The sequence below is a fragment of the Catharus ustulatus genome, chromosome 4 (assembly GCF_009819885.2).
Source record: "Catharus ustulatus isolate bCatUst1 chromosome 4, bCatUst1.pri.v2, whole genome shotgun sequence".
NCBI lineage: Eukaryota > Metazoa > Chordata > Aves > Passeriformes > Turdidae > Catharus > Catharus ustulatus.
This window is the reverse complement of record NC_046224.1, coordinates 42,753,891-42,769,864: the sequence shown is the minus strand read 5'-3', so window position 1 is coordinate 42,769,864 and position 15,974 is coordinate 42,753,891. Positions and strand designations below refer to the sequence as shown.

General features: G+C 41.8%; 1 protein-coding gene and 1 long non-coding RNA gene across 3 annotated transcripts; one reads left to right on the top strand and one right to left on the bottom strand.

Annotated features, from left to right (window-relative positions):
* The first annotated feature begins 198 nt into the window (after nucleotides 1–198).
* Nucleotides 199–6,803, top strand: C4H12orf29 (chromosome 4 C12orf29 homolog). 2 transcript variants are annotated; one of them, XM_033057668.1, is made up of 7 exons: nucleotides 199–324; nucleotides 2,147–2,264; nucleotides 2,876–2,971; nucleotides 3,354–3,470; nucleotides 3,836–4,030; nucleotides 5,145–5,314; nucleotides 5,855–6,803. In XM_033057668.1, exons 1-7 carry the CDS (start codon nucleotides 235–237, stop codon nucleotides 6,041–6,043), a joined length of 975 nt encoding a protein of 324 aa, XP_032913559.1. In that variant the 5' UTR covers nucleotides 199–234; the 3' UTR covers nucleotides 6,044–6,803. The 2 variants fall into 2 exon arrangements, with proteins under 2 accessions (XP_032913559.1, XP_032913560.1); XM_033057669.2 differs by having other exon boundaries at nucleotides 204–288.
* Nucleotides 6,662–13,300, bottom strand: LOC116995216. The gene is made up of 2 exons (XR_004417685.1): nucleotides 12,928–13,300; nucleotides 6,662–7,959 (listed from the first exon to the last, which is right to left on the bottom strand). It is a non-coding gene; the product is annotated as an uncharacterized LOC116995216 (long non-coding RNA).
* Nucleotides 13,301–15,974: the final 2,674 nt, after the last annotated feature.

Sequence of the window (15,974 nt, the reverse complement as noted above, 5' to 3'; positions counted from 1 at the left end):
TCTATAGGAGTCTGCTCTCTCAGGAGCCGGTGCCGCGAAAAGCACAACTACACCCGGGCCGGGCAGGGCAAGCGGAGCCGCCACGCCGCTGGGCCTGACGCTGGGAGGCAGCCCCGCCCCGCCCCGCACAGCAGCAGCGCAGCAGAGGCCGGTGGACTCCATTTCCCGTGGTGCAGCGCGGGCGGGCCGGCGCAGACGCGGTAGTGGCGGCGGCGGGCGCGGGTGGCCGGGGCCATGAGGCGGCGAGGCGCGGTGCAGCGCAAGGTGCCGTGTCTGTTCGTCACCGAGGTGAAGGACGAGCCCTCGGCCAAGCGGGAGCGACAGGTGGCTGGGGCGGCACCGGGAGGGGAGGACGGGGGGCAGGCAGGTGGGCTAGGCCTGTACCGAGCCCAGAAGAAATCACTGGGCCGCGGCTTGCAACAGCGCGGATCGTGTGAAGAGCCCCCGGCCACAGCCGAGTGGCGAAAAGGTCGGCTGTAGATTTAAGGAAACCTCACGGGAGAGGTTTGCATAGGGTTTTCCCGCTGAAGTGCAGGGAGAAAGGATTGTCTGAATGTCGCAGCTCAGCCTCACGCTTTTCTAGGCAAGTGCATACAGATGTTCGCCCTGGTGCTGTGTTTGCTTTTTCTAAGTGAAGGCCACTCCAGCATGACAGCACGGTGAGCCTGTGTGACACCATCCTGCCATTCCCACCTGTGAGTCTCGTAGGAAGAAAAATGAGCTTGTATCCCTCTTGTGGTTTTTTTTTGGGGGGGGGGGGAGTTTGTTTGTTTGTTTGTTTTTTAGTTTGGTTTGGGTTTTTTTTGGTTGGTTTTTTTTCCCCTTTGTTGTTGTTTTCTTTTTGGAATATCAGGCTTATGACAGAAGAAAAATGAGGCTGTGAGATGCGGACAGATTGGGGCAGCACTCACCTGTCTAGCTGCAGACGTCCAGCTTGTGTTCCCTGATTTCAGTAAGAGCTGTGTAGTGAGCTTGAATACAGCTCTGGGTGACCTTCTCCCATTTGTGATTGGCTTCTGGATGAAAGAGCTGAAATGGTTGCCAAAACGACAGTAACATATTTTTCAACTAAGAGATAAACCATCTCAATAATGGTAATGTCGGGGTACCTCTCTACACTGGTGATCCTTCACACAGAAAAACCTACCAGGGTATTAGATCTGGAACTGGCATATGTTTTGGGTTTTTGGGGTTTTTTTTTGGTTTTTTGGTTTTTTGTTGTTGTTGCTTTGATTTGGTTTTTTGTTTGGGCTTTTTTAAAGTTCAGGTAGGGATAAAACATGGTCATGACTGGTAGGGAACAAAGGGTGTAGTAGTGGTGGTAAAACCAATGGGAATGTTTCCTCACTACCCTGAAATTTTTAATGTCATCTTCATATATGCTGTTTGTTACACATTACTATAATATGAAACAGTCATGTCATGTAACACAGGTTCTCATTTTATGAATTCCACATTCTGCTTCAAGACTTCTGGGACAAGGACTTGCTTTGTGTTTTGCTAGCAGAAAGAGTCCAGATTAAAAGGCAAAGTTGAGAAAGGGGAGAGAAGAGGGATATATGATGATTATAGAGAAAAAAATTTAATACAAACGCAACTGATTGCATGTTTGCAGTGAAACTGTTCAGTTGTACAGAAGTCCTAGAAATTGTACTAGTTGGCTGTTTAAGATCCACAGATCGTGTAAGTATTTCTCTTTTGATGCACAGAAGAGTTTATACATCACTGATACTGAGTGTTTAATGCCAGGATGCTTTTGCCACTTTTCAAAAGAACACCTGCTCTGTGTTGCACTAACACTGTGATGTTGACTTTCATCTCCAAACTGAGGAAAGCTAGTCATGAGGAATTTCTGTTGCCACCCTAATGTAGGAAGGCGGACATCAAAACGCTGCAGTGTTGGACTGGAACCCTTCTAGTTTATATGTCTTGTTTAAAGTGGAAAGCAAAGTCATCTCTAAATAATAATCAAGAATGGGAAAGAGGGAGAGGCTTTACAGACAGGTTGCCCTGGTTCTGTCTTACAGTACTTTGCAAACTATCAAGTTTTGAAGAAACTATTAGAAATCAGCTCTATAATGTGTAATACTTAAAGAGCTGGATTTATAGAGGCCAACAGTAACACAGCCACTTGTCTTCTTTTCAGCCATTTAAAGTTTTGGCAACTGACACTATAACTGGAAAGGCATTAGAGGCAGATGTACACAATGCAGTTCCTACTGAAAAGGTGGATGGAACCTGCTGTTATGTAACATCATATAAAGGTAATAAGGACAATGCATTTGCAGATTTCTCATGATGACTAGAACTCGTTTTACTTAGTTTCCACTTTTTTTGTATGATTTATTTACAGCTGTTGTGAATTCAAGTGTCATTAGGTATCTTCACCACAGTGTAATAGTTATCATAGACTTAGAAAGTGTTTCTAAATTTTTTCTTGTATTTACTCTTTAAAATACATGAAGTATTATTTAAGTGCATATGAACATCCAGGAACTATTCATTTTTAAACATGCTATTAGTAAGTCTTTCTTGCAAACTGAGTCATGTATAATTGAGTGTCTAATTTCTTTGGGGAGATTTATAGAAGTACAGAGGTTGGGAGGAAATGAGAAGACTGTGGTTCATTGACTTACTGGGGCCCATACCTTCACCTGCAGTTTTAAGGACACTGTAATTATGCTAGGCAAGACTATACACAGATTTGGAAATTCGCATAGTGTACTTTAAATTTAAATAGTGGGTGGCTTTGCTTATAAAATTTCTCTAGTGGCAAATGGGAGTTCCTATCTTGCCTGTTATGTAGTTGATTTCAGTACTCTGCAGGGTATGGTCACCTCAGTAAAGTGCTGGTTTTGTCTCTGGAAACTCCTAGGACAACCCTATCTATGGGCCAGATTGGATCGAAAACCCACCAAACAAGGTGAAAAAAGGTTTAAACGATTCTTGTATTCATTGGAAGATTGCAAAGGTTAGTGAAGATTTCTTTCCTTATTTTTGACAATGGAAGTTATCCAGTTAGAAAAACAGCTAGGAAATAATCAGTCGTCCTGCTCCAGTTTGTTTTAACATCACTCTTTACATTGAAGAGCTTTAAACTGGAATAGATAGCTAATTTTTTAATCTTAATTTTTGAACCTTTAAACTTCTTAAAGGCCAATTGCATCTTTAAACTGTCCTAATTGTAGACCACTTAAGTGTGACAGATGTTGATGTTTATACAAAGTAACTGGGACTACTGTCTGTAAAACAAGGTTTAGATCAATGTTTTTTTCATAATTGCATTGAAAGACAACTGAAGCAAAGTTGGTTAACAGTTTGCCAAAAACAAGGTGTTGCATTTATATGTCTAGAATTTGTTTGGAACGTTGAAGAGGATTTCAAGCCTGTTCCAGATACCTGGATTCCAGCAAAGGATATAGAGTTCTCTAATGGCAATCCTTTGCCTGATGAAAATGGACATATGCCAGGTACCTATGATGCAGCACAGGTAAAACTGGGGAATGGTGTATGTGAATTTCTGAAGTGAATTAGAATTAGCTCCAAAGTTAAAAACACAAGTTAACATATTCAGAAAAAATAAGCTTGAAATGTCATTCATTCACTATCCGGAATGGATTTGTTCTTCTGACGCATGGAAATAATTGCAGTTTGCTGTACAAACCTTCAGCTGAAGGCATAATTCACATTTGCATTTTCTGAGATACAACAGTTTTTCTTTTTACACTTTCTGTTTGTAGTTAACTGTAGGGTTTTTAAGTGCAGGTAACAGGTTCTAGTATGCATTTAATAACTTCAGGTATTTACTTTGGTAAAATGTAGTGTTTTCTCATAGGTTGGGTGCCCGTGGAGAAGAATAGTAAGCAGTATTGCTGGCACTCATCTGTTGTAAATTATGAGGCTGGAATAGCACTGGTATTGAAACACCACGCTGACCCAGGGCTTCTGGAAATCAGTCCTGTGCCATTATCAGAAATTTTAGAACAAACATTGGAGCTTATTGGGACTAATATCAATGCAAATCCATATGGTAAGTTTGTATGGTCTGTTCTTAAATACTTTTTTCTTTAGTGGTATTTTTGACTGCAATCAGTGCATTTTCTTTGTGTGATTTTTAAAAGAGTTTTCCAGTAGCAACAACCTTCTTAGAAAGGAGAGAAAGGGCTGGCTGGAGGAACTCTCACCCAGAAATACTCACCTTAGAAAGCTGAGTTGTCATGGGACTAGTTATGACTAGTAAACCTCAATTACTATAAAAATGCATTGTCTTGGTCTCTCAAAAATATTTTGACTGAAACAACTCTTGTAAATTTTACTATTAAAATACTAGTAAAGATTTTTACTAGTATTTTCTTACTATTAAAATACTTGTAAAATTTTGAAAGTTTATTTCTTGGAGCCTTCACTTTTTTACATCCTGTTTTGATGAACTGAAGTAGGAAACTTTATTCAAATGTTTTTTGGAGCCCCTAAAGTTAGTCACAAGTTGCAATTTTTAAATTATGAAATAGGATTTTTTTTTAAGGAAATGTAATTTAGGCCACATTTTGGTTGTGTCTTCTTCCTTTAAAGGCCTTATAATGAGAAACCAATTACGTATTAGCATAAGTGAGTTCTGATTTCTGTGCTTTGCTCTTAGGATACCTTGCAAGGATGGATAGGAAAAATAGTCCTACCTAAGCATTTCCTCAGTATGTACAAGAATTGCAACAAAAAATTCTAACAGCTGTGTTTTTAAATGAAGATGTACGTTAACATGAAAAGGGAACGCAGTTGTTAACAGCCAAGTTTTAAGTATTCATGGGAAGACATGCCAGATTTTGTGAAACTAAGGTGTTTGTGAAGGATTTAGCTGGTAGCTTTATGGTGACTGAAGAGGTGACCACAAGGGGAAAAAAGACAACTGTATAAATCTGTGTCATGTTTATTTTATACAGAGGAGGTTTTTGTGATTATTAATTAAAATGTGAGGAAAGACAGCTGCATTTGATACTTAAAAATGTAATTAACGTTTCAGTTAAAGACAGGACAATGTTGTATCTGATAGAAATTTACCTTTACAGAGTGCTTTTAAGATAACAATCAATAACAAAAGTGAGAAAACACAGTAACTAGGAGGAAGGTATTTGTTTCTTTAAACATAGGATTGGGAAGCAAGAAGCACCCTATACATCTTCTGGTCCCACATGGAGCATTTGAAATAAAGAATCCACCTGCTTTGAAGCAAAATGACATACTGTCATGGTTTGAAAGCTGCACAGAGGGTAAAGTTGAAGGAATTGTGTGGCACTGCCATGATGGGTGTTTAATCAAGGTAAGTATGTGGATGGACATGTGGAAAGCACTGTAATAATTCATTAAATGTGAAGTACTGTATTCAATTTTTGTCTTTTTTTTCCAAATGTTCTCCAACAAATAAGACGACAGTAGAATTAGTACAGCTACTGAATTACTGTAACGACAACATAACATAATAAAATTTTTCATTCCCGACATGCTAGGAAAGTAATTGAGAACATATTTTCTTGCCTCTCTGTATAGAAATCATTAGTTTTAAAGCTTAATTCTTGTATTTAAAAATTAAGTTCTCCTAATGTTGACTAATAGAACAAGTATTATATAAGAATGTGATTTTTGATTAATTACCAGGTTTGTATTAGTTCTGAATACACCTTGGTTTTGGTTTGCCTTTATCGCTTTGTTGTTCTTGTTACAGAGATAACTTATTAATGGTTTTAAGTGCCCTGATGCACAGGATCCTAGAATCCACAAAGACCCCCACACTTCCGAAGTTGGGAATTGTTACAATACTTTATCAAAATGGATGAACTGACCTTCTTTCCTTTTCTTTTAGCTCCATCGCCATCATCTTGGTTTACCTTGGCCACTTGCAGAGACGTACCTGAATTCTCAGCCTGTTGTAATTTCTTTTAATAGAACTGAATATGACTATGACTTTGAACCAAAGAGTTTGTTTCACCATTTTTCAATGTTGGATGGACAAAGATTTGACAGACTCAAAGATATCAAGTTTGATGCTTGAAATTAGTTTTTTATTTTAAGTTAATTGTTTTATGTCCTGCATTCCTCTTACTTGTGTCTACCACAGAATTCTTCATGAATACTTTTCTAGCTTAGGCACCAGCCCAGGTACTACTGTATCATTTTGACTAATTTTAAATAACAGAGATCTGACAGCCAGAGCAGAGATCTAGCTTCCAGCATGTTTTTTTTTATGAAACATCCTTAACTTTTGTACTCATTCCTAGAATGGGAAACTGTTAACATTAAGGGTAGGAAGTACGTTTTCTTCCACTGCCTGGTCCTAAAAGCTTAACTAAAGAATGCAATCAACTGGAAAAGTTAGATAGGTTGTGCTTCTACAGATGTAATTATTATGACACTATTGTATGTAGGTTTGAGACTTAGCATCAAGTTTCTTAATAGTAAAAGGACATACTTCAGGTGGGACCAGAATTAGTCCTAAAATTTGACAATATTTTATATAGTTGTAACAGTTTCTTACAGGGGGAAAACTTTAATAAACTGTACATCTGTAGCATTATGCTCTTATTTAAAAAAAACAATTAACCTATATCCTACAGGCACTTGCACTATTTTGGGACCAAAAGAGTAAATAATAGAAAATATGCTAGTTTTATTTTGGAGAACCTAGTAAATGGAGAGAGACATGGCTTGGCTTAGTAATTCCCATTTACAACTGTGTCTCAATTACAAAACTTCATCAAGGGCATATTAAGTAAGATAAGGTATATAAATAATAAAGGTGAGACCAAATGATATTTGAGTTGGCTTTATTTCATCTCTGCTATAAAAGTATACGTACAGCAATATAAAATAAACAAAATGAAAAATCAATTATGTACAATAATACCACTGGTTTGGGTGAAATACTTCATTTTCCAGTTCTTTGTTATTGGATTTTTCAACATTAAGGTAAAAATAACCAGGGATGTTAAGAACAGACATCCAGCACACTGACCACAAGTTCAGAGTTAAACATAATGGTTGCACGAGACAGCAAGAACAAACTACATATTCTTACTGATCTGGGACTTGGCATACTCAGTATGCTGACAGTTTAAAGGTTTATTAACTTTTAAGAGAAGCCCAAGCTTTCAATTTCACCTGACACATTATTATCCAAATTAACTGTTGTGAATTAAAATATATTACTGCACAGGAGCTGGGAGAGGTAAAACTTGCTTCTATTTTGCCTGTTGTATATAAATACTGACCATTAACTGTTGAATAATCCAATTCTGCACTCTTAGGTACGTGCAAACTAATATAACTAAGAGACTTGTATAATTCCCAGATAAACACAGACAATTTTATCTATTGCATCAATGACAAGGATACTGAACACTACACTAATCAACAGAAATGTAACCTGGACTATCCTGAATGCCAAGTTCTTCATAAAGCTCCTTCAATCTCTCATCTAAGCTAATTTTTTTTTTTACTCTTCCTTGTAGTTAGTTATATTTTAGATCCTCAAGTTCTTCAAAAAAAGGAAGGATGATAAGTTTGTAGTTCTCTTCCCAGCTTTTTTGTCTCTTCCTATTGAAAAGAATGAAGACGTATACCCCTGTTATCCAGAACTTTGTTAATACCCTTTTTGCCTTTTTTTTGAGAGATTATATGATAAGAGAATAAGGATTTTGTCTAGAAGCAAAAAACTCCAGCACCTTCACTAAAAACAAAACAGGCTTTGTAAACAATGTTTAGAAATTGACTCTGTCATTAAATATTCATTTAGCTATTAAACAACTCTTTCTAGCTAACCATAATTTTGCTTATGATCTTACCAAGTATGATCCTTGCAGCTCACCTTTAATTTCTATTTTTCGAGCACTGAAACTTGCAGCTGTGACCGGAGGTCATCTATTTCTGTCATTTGTTTGTCAGCTATATCCCCTACAGTTTCATTATGTCCTGCAAAAATTTTTAAAATGAAATTTTTAGTGAAAACCCATGACACAATCTCGTTTCAATAATTCTAAATCTCCTGAAAGCTGAAACAGTTAAATAAAACCAATGGGGATCACCAAACATTGAAGTCACCTGGACTTTTCCTTAGTTCTGTTCTGTTCTGGCAAGGGATAGATGTTGGGAGCTTTTGGCAGCAATCACTTGCCTCTTTTCCTCTCCGGTACTGCGGCAGTAGGGAATGGGCAGGACAGAGGCGCAGGAGAAGGAGGCAAGTCCCCCTCAACCCCAAAAATGTGTTCAGCCAAGTCACAAAGCTTTTAGTCTTCATTACTTAACCACCACATCTTTCCTATGAATCCTCTTCCAGGGATAAGTGAAGATACCTTTCTTTCCAATGTTTACTCCACATGGGACACGAACATGGGAAAATGAGGAAAGAGGCAGGAATGGAATGCCCGTGAGGTCTGGGGTCCTCAGAGACAGGTATTTTAATCAGAGAGCAAGGAGAATGAATTTTTGGTAATGTCCTGTGCAGAGATAGGAATTGGACTCCTTGTGGATTCCTTCCATTTCTGCTGCTGTGCAGAGCACTTAGATAACAAAGCCACAGTGAGAGAACCAGCTAAGATACAAACTTGAATGCACCTTTTAAATGAACCTGGAAGAGAGCTGGGAAACATGAAAACCTAAGAGAACAAAAATCAGAAATAAGCTCAATGCTACACATGGGGAGTGTTTTTTTCTTAATTTTTAAATTAATTTTTCTTAATTAATTTTCTTAATATTTTTAAAAGCTGTGTTGCTCTCCAAAAAGGAAGAGGATTTACGTTACAGTTTCAGATTAGGTGTGCTGAAAGAGCAAGGGCTGATGCAGTTTGCAGCCTTGGAATTTGCCTTCCAATTTCAAAGCTCTGTGGCTGAGGGAAAAGCAGAAGTGCTCCCTGTGTACGTGACCCAGTTTACACGCAGCTCTCCAGGATCTGCAGCAGGCGCTGCAAATGTACTCAGTTTCCACCAAACCCAGGTAGAGATTCCAGCGGCCAGATAGCAGCTGTATTTATCAGCCTGTAAACAAAATTCACTGATAAAATTGGACTTTTTTTCCATAAATCTCTCCTTCAGATTTTTTTCTTTTGCCTAATAACTGCCACGATGCTGATGAAAAACAATCTCTTTGCCTTTTTGAACCTGATGCTTCTTATGACAGCAATCTTTTATAAAATCAAAGAAAGCGGGAGAGAAGTGCTTTACGAGAATGTCTTAGTGGATTTTTAGATTTTTTGTTTTAATAAAACCCAGTAATTCCAGATTAAATAAGCAATGAAAAACCTGTTGTGCTTAATAGCTGAAAGAGTTGCCTTATAAATAGGTTTGGAAGCAGCCTGAATTATTTCAGGGCAGTTCAGTGGACTGTACCCACCTGCAAGTTTAATATCCAAAATAATACTACTGATACTGGATTTTCAGATTCCCTTATTTGGTTTGTAAAAGGATGACATCCACTAAAGACTGACTATGATTCTAGGTGTTGAAGGGTACTTTATGTACATTTATCAAATAAACTGAAGTAGAGATTTTTTCAGTGGGTACAGCGTAAGCCATGACTAACCATGTCCTGCTTGCTAATGTTCGAAATGCGACTTTTTAATTCAAAATAATTGAAAAGTTGACTTCACCTTTCCAAGTTTCATTTTGTATAACGTCCACTTTTTAAAAAACAGATAAACAAGAAAAATCAAAGCAAATATGAAAATGTGTGAGCTGCTTGTCATATTAATAATAATTATTTTTTGTATTTTATTTCTCCGTTCTGTCACCCCCATTTCATAAGCAACCATCAAAAAACCTAAATTAATGCTACTTAAAAATAGTGAAACCCAGGGAAATGCAGATATCCCTAGAGAGCTAACCAATGACCATTGAGATGGACTGGGGGAGGGTGGAAATGATGATTATTCTTATTTTGATTTGAATTTAATTCCCAGACATCAGAGTATCTAATGACTTCACAGCAGGCACCTTCCCACTGCAGATTATCTTCAGAACACAGCCCATACTGGGGCATAATTGTGGCCCATCACATCCAAGTTATTTTTCCAATATCACAATGCTCAGGATGCTTCACAAAAAGAGAATAAAGTGACCAAACAGAAATGCCTCAGGACATTACCAAAAATAGTGCATGGTAGATAAATGTACATTATGGACATGCCCACTTTTTCGCAGCAAAACCCATTCTGTGTAGTATTTTATTACACTGGAAGATGGTTTCTTCAGAGCAATACTGAACAGGATAAAAAATAATGTTAAATATGTTTTATTTGCCCTTAATATAGCTGTAATACCTCTATATCTGCAGCATTCTTTCTCCATCTATGTGTATTCCATGCCCACAAATAGATTTTACTAAGAGTTTCTCAGCTCATTCTCCAAAAGAAAGGAGATAACAGTGGGACAGGCAGTGATAAGAGTGTGATCACATGTTAAATCAGAAGAAACTTCTTTTAAAATTCTAAAAAAACAGTAGCAAATACAGTGTTGTTGGACTCTTAAAACTTGAGTGATGATAAATGTGTAAATATTTTCCCATGAACACTGAATTCGGTGAATAACTGGTTGAAAAAAATACCTGTATGTATAACAAAAAATTCAGAGGAATCTAGAGAGCCATATTTTCAATAAATTAGAGTGATTTCAGGAGAGTTGAAAATATGAGCCACAGCCAAAGACACCTTTTTCAAGCAAGAGGCTGGGTCTACTTAAGCACGTTGAGTCTTAAGAGAAAAAATGGTATCTTCTGATTGCAATAACCAGTAATATTTCAAAGGGGCATTAATAAACAGTAATTAACACTGAGAGTAGGAGAACCACCTATCAAAGAATCGTGAGGGTAGAAAAAGACCTCCATGATTGAGTCCAATCTTTGACCAGACACCACCACATCAACTAGAGCAGAGAACTCAGTGCCACATCCACTGGTCTCTCACACTCTTCCAGGGATGTGACTCCACCAATTCCCTGGGCAGACCCTTGCAATGCTTGACCACCCTTTCAGTGAAGAAAATCTTCCTCATATTCAGCCAGAACCTCCCCTGGTGCAGCTTCAGGGTATGTTTTAGTCAAAGATTGTACACACAGTTGTCAGTAGAGATTTAACAGAACACATGACAGAGGGAATTTATCAGGTAACTTATCTAGTACTTTACCGGTGAATTTGATTTGCTATAGTTTTTTTTTCCTATACAAAATTCTAAATTCTCATTGCCCAGTCTTGAGCAATCTTCTAATACTATTTTGCCATCATAATACCTAGAACAGGTACACACACAGTAGGACACAGAACAGAGAAACTTGGCTTGCCTATTGTTTCATTACCCTCGAACAATGAGGGGGGGAATTGCCCAGATATGTACATTTCATTAATACCTGTGGTAGTCACTGAGAGGAAAAAGGGAAGCACAGAAGCATTTCCAGTTATGTACACCAGCCTGAGAGAAACAGATGGAACCATGCCCTCCCTCTCATAAAAGTATTATCTCCTTCGTCAGGGCATTTCAGGACAGCTGCTGGAACATCTGACGAAGTGTTTACAAGGAAAATGAGAGGCACCTTGCATTGCTGTACTGGCCCTGAGCAGTTAACCAAATCTAGGAGCATTAATTTGGCAGGAATGTGTCTGGAAGTGATAAAAAGGGAAATTCTGATCTCATCCCATGGTGGGAGGCTAAGAAGATATCGAGGATAAAAGCTCAGATAATGATGGCAATTTTGTTCATGGAATTCTCTGTCAACCCCTCTGAAATACTGGAAAAGAGTGTTTACAGAGATCCTTGGAAAACATCAGTCTGAGAAATCAAATTTGTAACTCATGTTTCCAGCTAAGCAAGAGAACAAAACCCTTGTTTATAGAAGGGAAAGGGGAACAGAATAACTTGAAAAAATCTTGAAACAAATCAAAATTAAGATCCCATAGAAAGAGATAACTCTGTAACTATGTTTGGTCCAGAAGAAATAATTTTGAATAATTTTGAAAATTGTCCTGGAAAATTCAGCCACCAAAATATTTTCTCTTTTACTGCTAAAACCACAATTCTTTTGGTGCCACTGAAGTCAGACAGAAGAGGGCTGGGTAGACCCATTCACCTTTGTACCTTTGTACATCAGGCCAGGAAATGCAAGATAGTGAAGTGAAACTAATCCATTTTTCTCACTCTGCTTCCCTTTCCATTGTAAGACTAATATTTTTAGCAGGTGCCAACTGGACATAGACACATAGACATTCTGGCAAAAATTTGACCAAAAGGCAAAGGTTTGACCCAAATGCAAATTCATTTCCCAAAGAACATTAAAACTATCATAAACCAAAACAGAATACATTTTAAAAGGCTCGTGCAGTTCAGAATTATTTTCTTGTCTCTTCTGTCTGCTTTATAATTTAAATAAAGAAAGGAACAGAAGCCCAGAGCACTCAGATTTTCTAGATGCAAATCAGAACCTACTTAGATTTCTGTGCTGAAGTTCACACCCACAAAGTGCTCAAAAAAATTCATTAATTAATAAATTAAGATAACAAACTCTAAAAGAGTAGGAACCGTGTCATATAATTTAGAAGGCTTAAAAGTGAGAAAAATTACTAAGCCTGTAAGAGTTAATAGGATTTACCAGCCTATCAGTGCAAAAAACGTCTTCTTGTGGAGGAAATCAGACGTGGGGTGCTCCTGCCCTAGGGTATCACTGAGTGACTCCACCTCAGGAAGTGCTCACACAGTACTGTACCCATTGAAACAGCATTACCAAAATGAAATGAAATTCATCTGAAAAGGGACAGAAACAGCGAGGTGGAACACTTCTTTTGTTTGGAGCAGAGTTCATGTGTGCCTTCCTTTAAACAGACCTTTGACCCAGCCCGAAACCCCAGTGCCCCACTGAATATGAAACCCCATTTACTTTTCATGTATCTCTAGTCCTCACCGTCATTTTCTATTCAGCAGTGTAGGCACCATGACAGCAACACAGGAAGAGCTCAGGACAGTCTCAGAATCTGAAAGTGGTCACTCAAACCGCCACCTCTCAGACACTGACCTTCAGGAAAAATATGCAATTAAGTATTTTGAATATTTAAAACAGGACTGGAAAAGTACAAACAAAGGCAGGAGGAGGAGACTATCCTGCATACAGTAAATGCAGGAATTTCATGAAACAAGATGAAAGAAATTATAGACAGAGGAAAAGAGGCACACAGTGATAATATTCCAACATGCTCATGTGAAAGAAAAAGCCGATGTCTTGAGGCAGGATTGAAAAAAAAGAAAACACGAAAATTTCGCTGCTTCCAATAACTGCCCAAAACATCCATATGCCGTATTCAGAAACAGAATCATGGCCCTAAAAGTTTATATTTAGAAAAAGGAAAATCCTATACATATGCTTGCAGCAACGACACCTCATGCTTGCTCCTAAATGTATGCGCCCAAATCTAGACATGATGATTGCAAATCCCACTGTGATCCCTGAACACAAATGAAAACAAATAAATCATATCACACAAATTCATGGTTTGGTTCCACTACACTGCTGTATTCTCTGAATACCTCCAAAGCCACAAAAAAATGAACAAAAGTAAAACCACAGATCATGCCACTGTACATTCCTTCTCCGAAGTTATTCATACACATAAGAAATGCTCAACAAACAGGGCCTAACCTAAGACAAAAATTAAAAAAAAGTCAATATTGATCACTTACCTCAACATCCCACAACTTCAGCTAATGCACAACAACACACTCTGTCCTCAGAAGCTCCAGCTCCTCAAAGGAGCCGCCACCCAACAGCCCCACAGCGACATCCTCACGCCACCACCCTCAGAACCCCCCACAGCTGCCCAAAAGCCTCCAACTTCAGCTTCACTCACCACCTCGACGTCCGCCGAAGTCCCACGCCGTGCTGGGAGCTGGGCCCTCTGGGCAAAAGATGCTGCGCTTGCAAAGCAGCGGACAAGAGGCTGCAGCCCTGCTTACAGGGGGCCCAAGCCGCTGCCTAGACTGCAAAGTGCCCGGGGACTCCAGAGCACCGGCCCTGACTTACAGGGCGGCCCTGCTCCCCAAGGCCTACGGAGGCTCCTTCTCTCCAAATCCGGGCCACTCCCCACTAACGGGGAGGGCGCCCAACACAGGCTGCCAGCTGAAGGGAGCACAAAGGCTCCCAGACCCGCAGCCTGCTTACAGGCCGGTCCACACCCAGGGAGCCACGGAGCTCGGCCTTCCCCAAGGGTGACAGGAACCAGACTCCACACTCGGACAGTGGGGATCTCGGCCTAAAGCCGAAGCGCCCCGAGGGGCCGGGAGCCCAGCCCCGAGGACAGGGGGGGCACACGCCCGGCCCCACCACTCCTGGCCCCACGCCTCTGAAAGGCCGGGTCCAGGGATACCCGCCTGGTTGAGGGGGTCCCTCCAACCGCCCGCCGAGGCCAGGGGACGCACATAACCCCACTTACGGGGCCGTCCCCCGCAACCCGGCACCCCCCAACAAGCACCACGGAGCACAGGCTCCGGCCTGCGTCCCACTCAGGAACAGGCCGGAGCCCAGCCGCAGCGCAGCACGGCAACATGGCCGGCGGCAGGAGCCCGACGAGCCTCCTCTACGAGGCTGCCACAGGAGGTGGCAACAGCACTTCTTCAACCTGCTCCCGGGCAAGGGCCTGGGAGCAGTGGTTCCTGTCACCTGGCTAAAGCAGTCTTCCCAGCCCTGCTTACAGGCACCTGGGGCTGCTCCGTGGGACAAAGGGACAAGGGGCTCCTCCTGGGGCAACGTCCTGGCACGGGCCCTGACTACAGGGCCCGCACGCTGCTGCTTCACCAGCACAAAGGGCACCCTAGGCCCAGACCCAGGCCCTGGCTACAGGCGGGTCACGCTGCCGCTAAGCCGCTTTGTGCCGCCCTCAGCAAGCAGGGGCAAGGCCAGACGCTTTCTCCACCCGAGCATTTTGGGGACCTGCTTGTGGCGGCACAGAACTCCTCTTTCTCTCCTGGGAAGTCCAAGCTAACCTGCTCTGTATCTAAAGCGGGGGCTAAAGCACAATCACACTCGCTCACTCGCACCAAGCTAAGGGGAAGACAGGGGAGGGAGGGGGAGACAGTCCCAGAAGAGGGAGCGAGTTCCGTGCGGCCAACCTGCTCAAAGGGAGCCATCCCTACTGCTCAGTGGCAGATCAAAGCATCAGACCTGCACCGCACTGCACTGCGAGGAGGGCACAGGGGCCTCGACGTGCTGAGGCGCTTCAGGCCTGCAACAGGGACAAAGGCTGTGACACGCCCCGACTACAGGGGGTCACGCTGCCCAGGGGCCAGCAGCAGGCAGAAAGCTGCCAAGGGCTGGGGAAAGGGAAAAGCCCTGCCCTGTTTACAGGGCGGCCAGGCCGGGGGCTTGGGGAGCTCCGTTTCCCCCCTCAGGTGCGGAGACAGGGGCTCTCACCCTCCTTACAGGGTTGCCCCCGTCTCCGGGCAGCCAAAGGAGCACAACGGCAAAATGCCAACCACAGCAAACACCCAGCCCTGCACACAGGGAGGGGGCCAAGCGCAACGTCAGCCACGGCACCTTCAAGGTGCCCTGGCCATGCCATGAAGCCCTTTTACCCAGAGGGCCGCTCGTGCTCCTTCTTCACCTCCACGCTGGCTCTTGCCGCGCCGGTCCTCTCTTGGGCCTGAAGCCGCCGCTTCTCCTTCTCACTCTTGCCTCGCCGGTCCTCTCTTGAGCCCGAAGCCGCCGCCTCTGCAGCTCGCTCTTGCCTCGCCGGTCCTCTCTTGAGCCCGAAGCCGCCGCCTCTCCTTCTCGCTCTTGCCTCGCCGGTCCTCTCTTGAGCCCGACGCGTCAGCACTTGCCTCGTCGTCCCACGGTTTCTGCCAATGGACAACAACACACTCTGTCCTCAGAAGCTCCAGCTCCTCAAAGGAGCCGCCACCCAACAGCCCCACAGCGACATCCTCACGCCACCACCCTCAGAACCCCCCACAGCTGCCCAA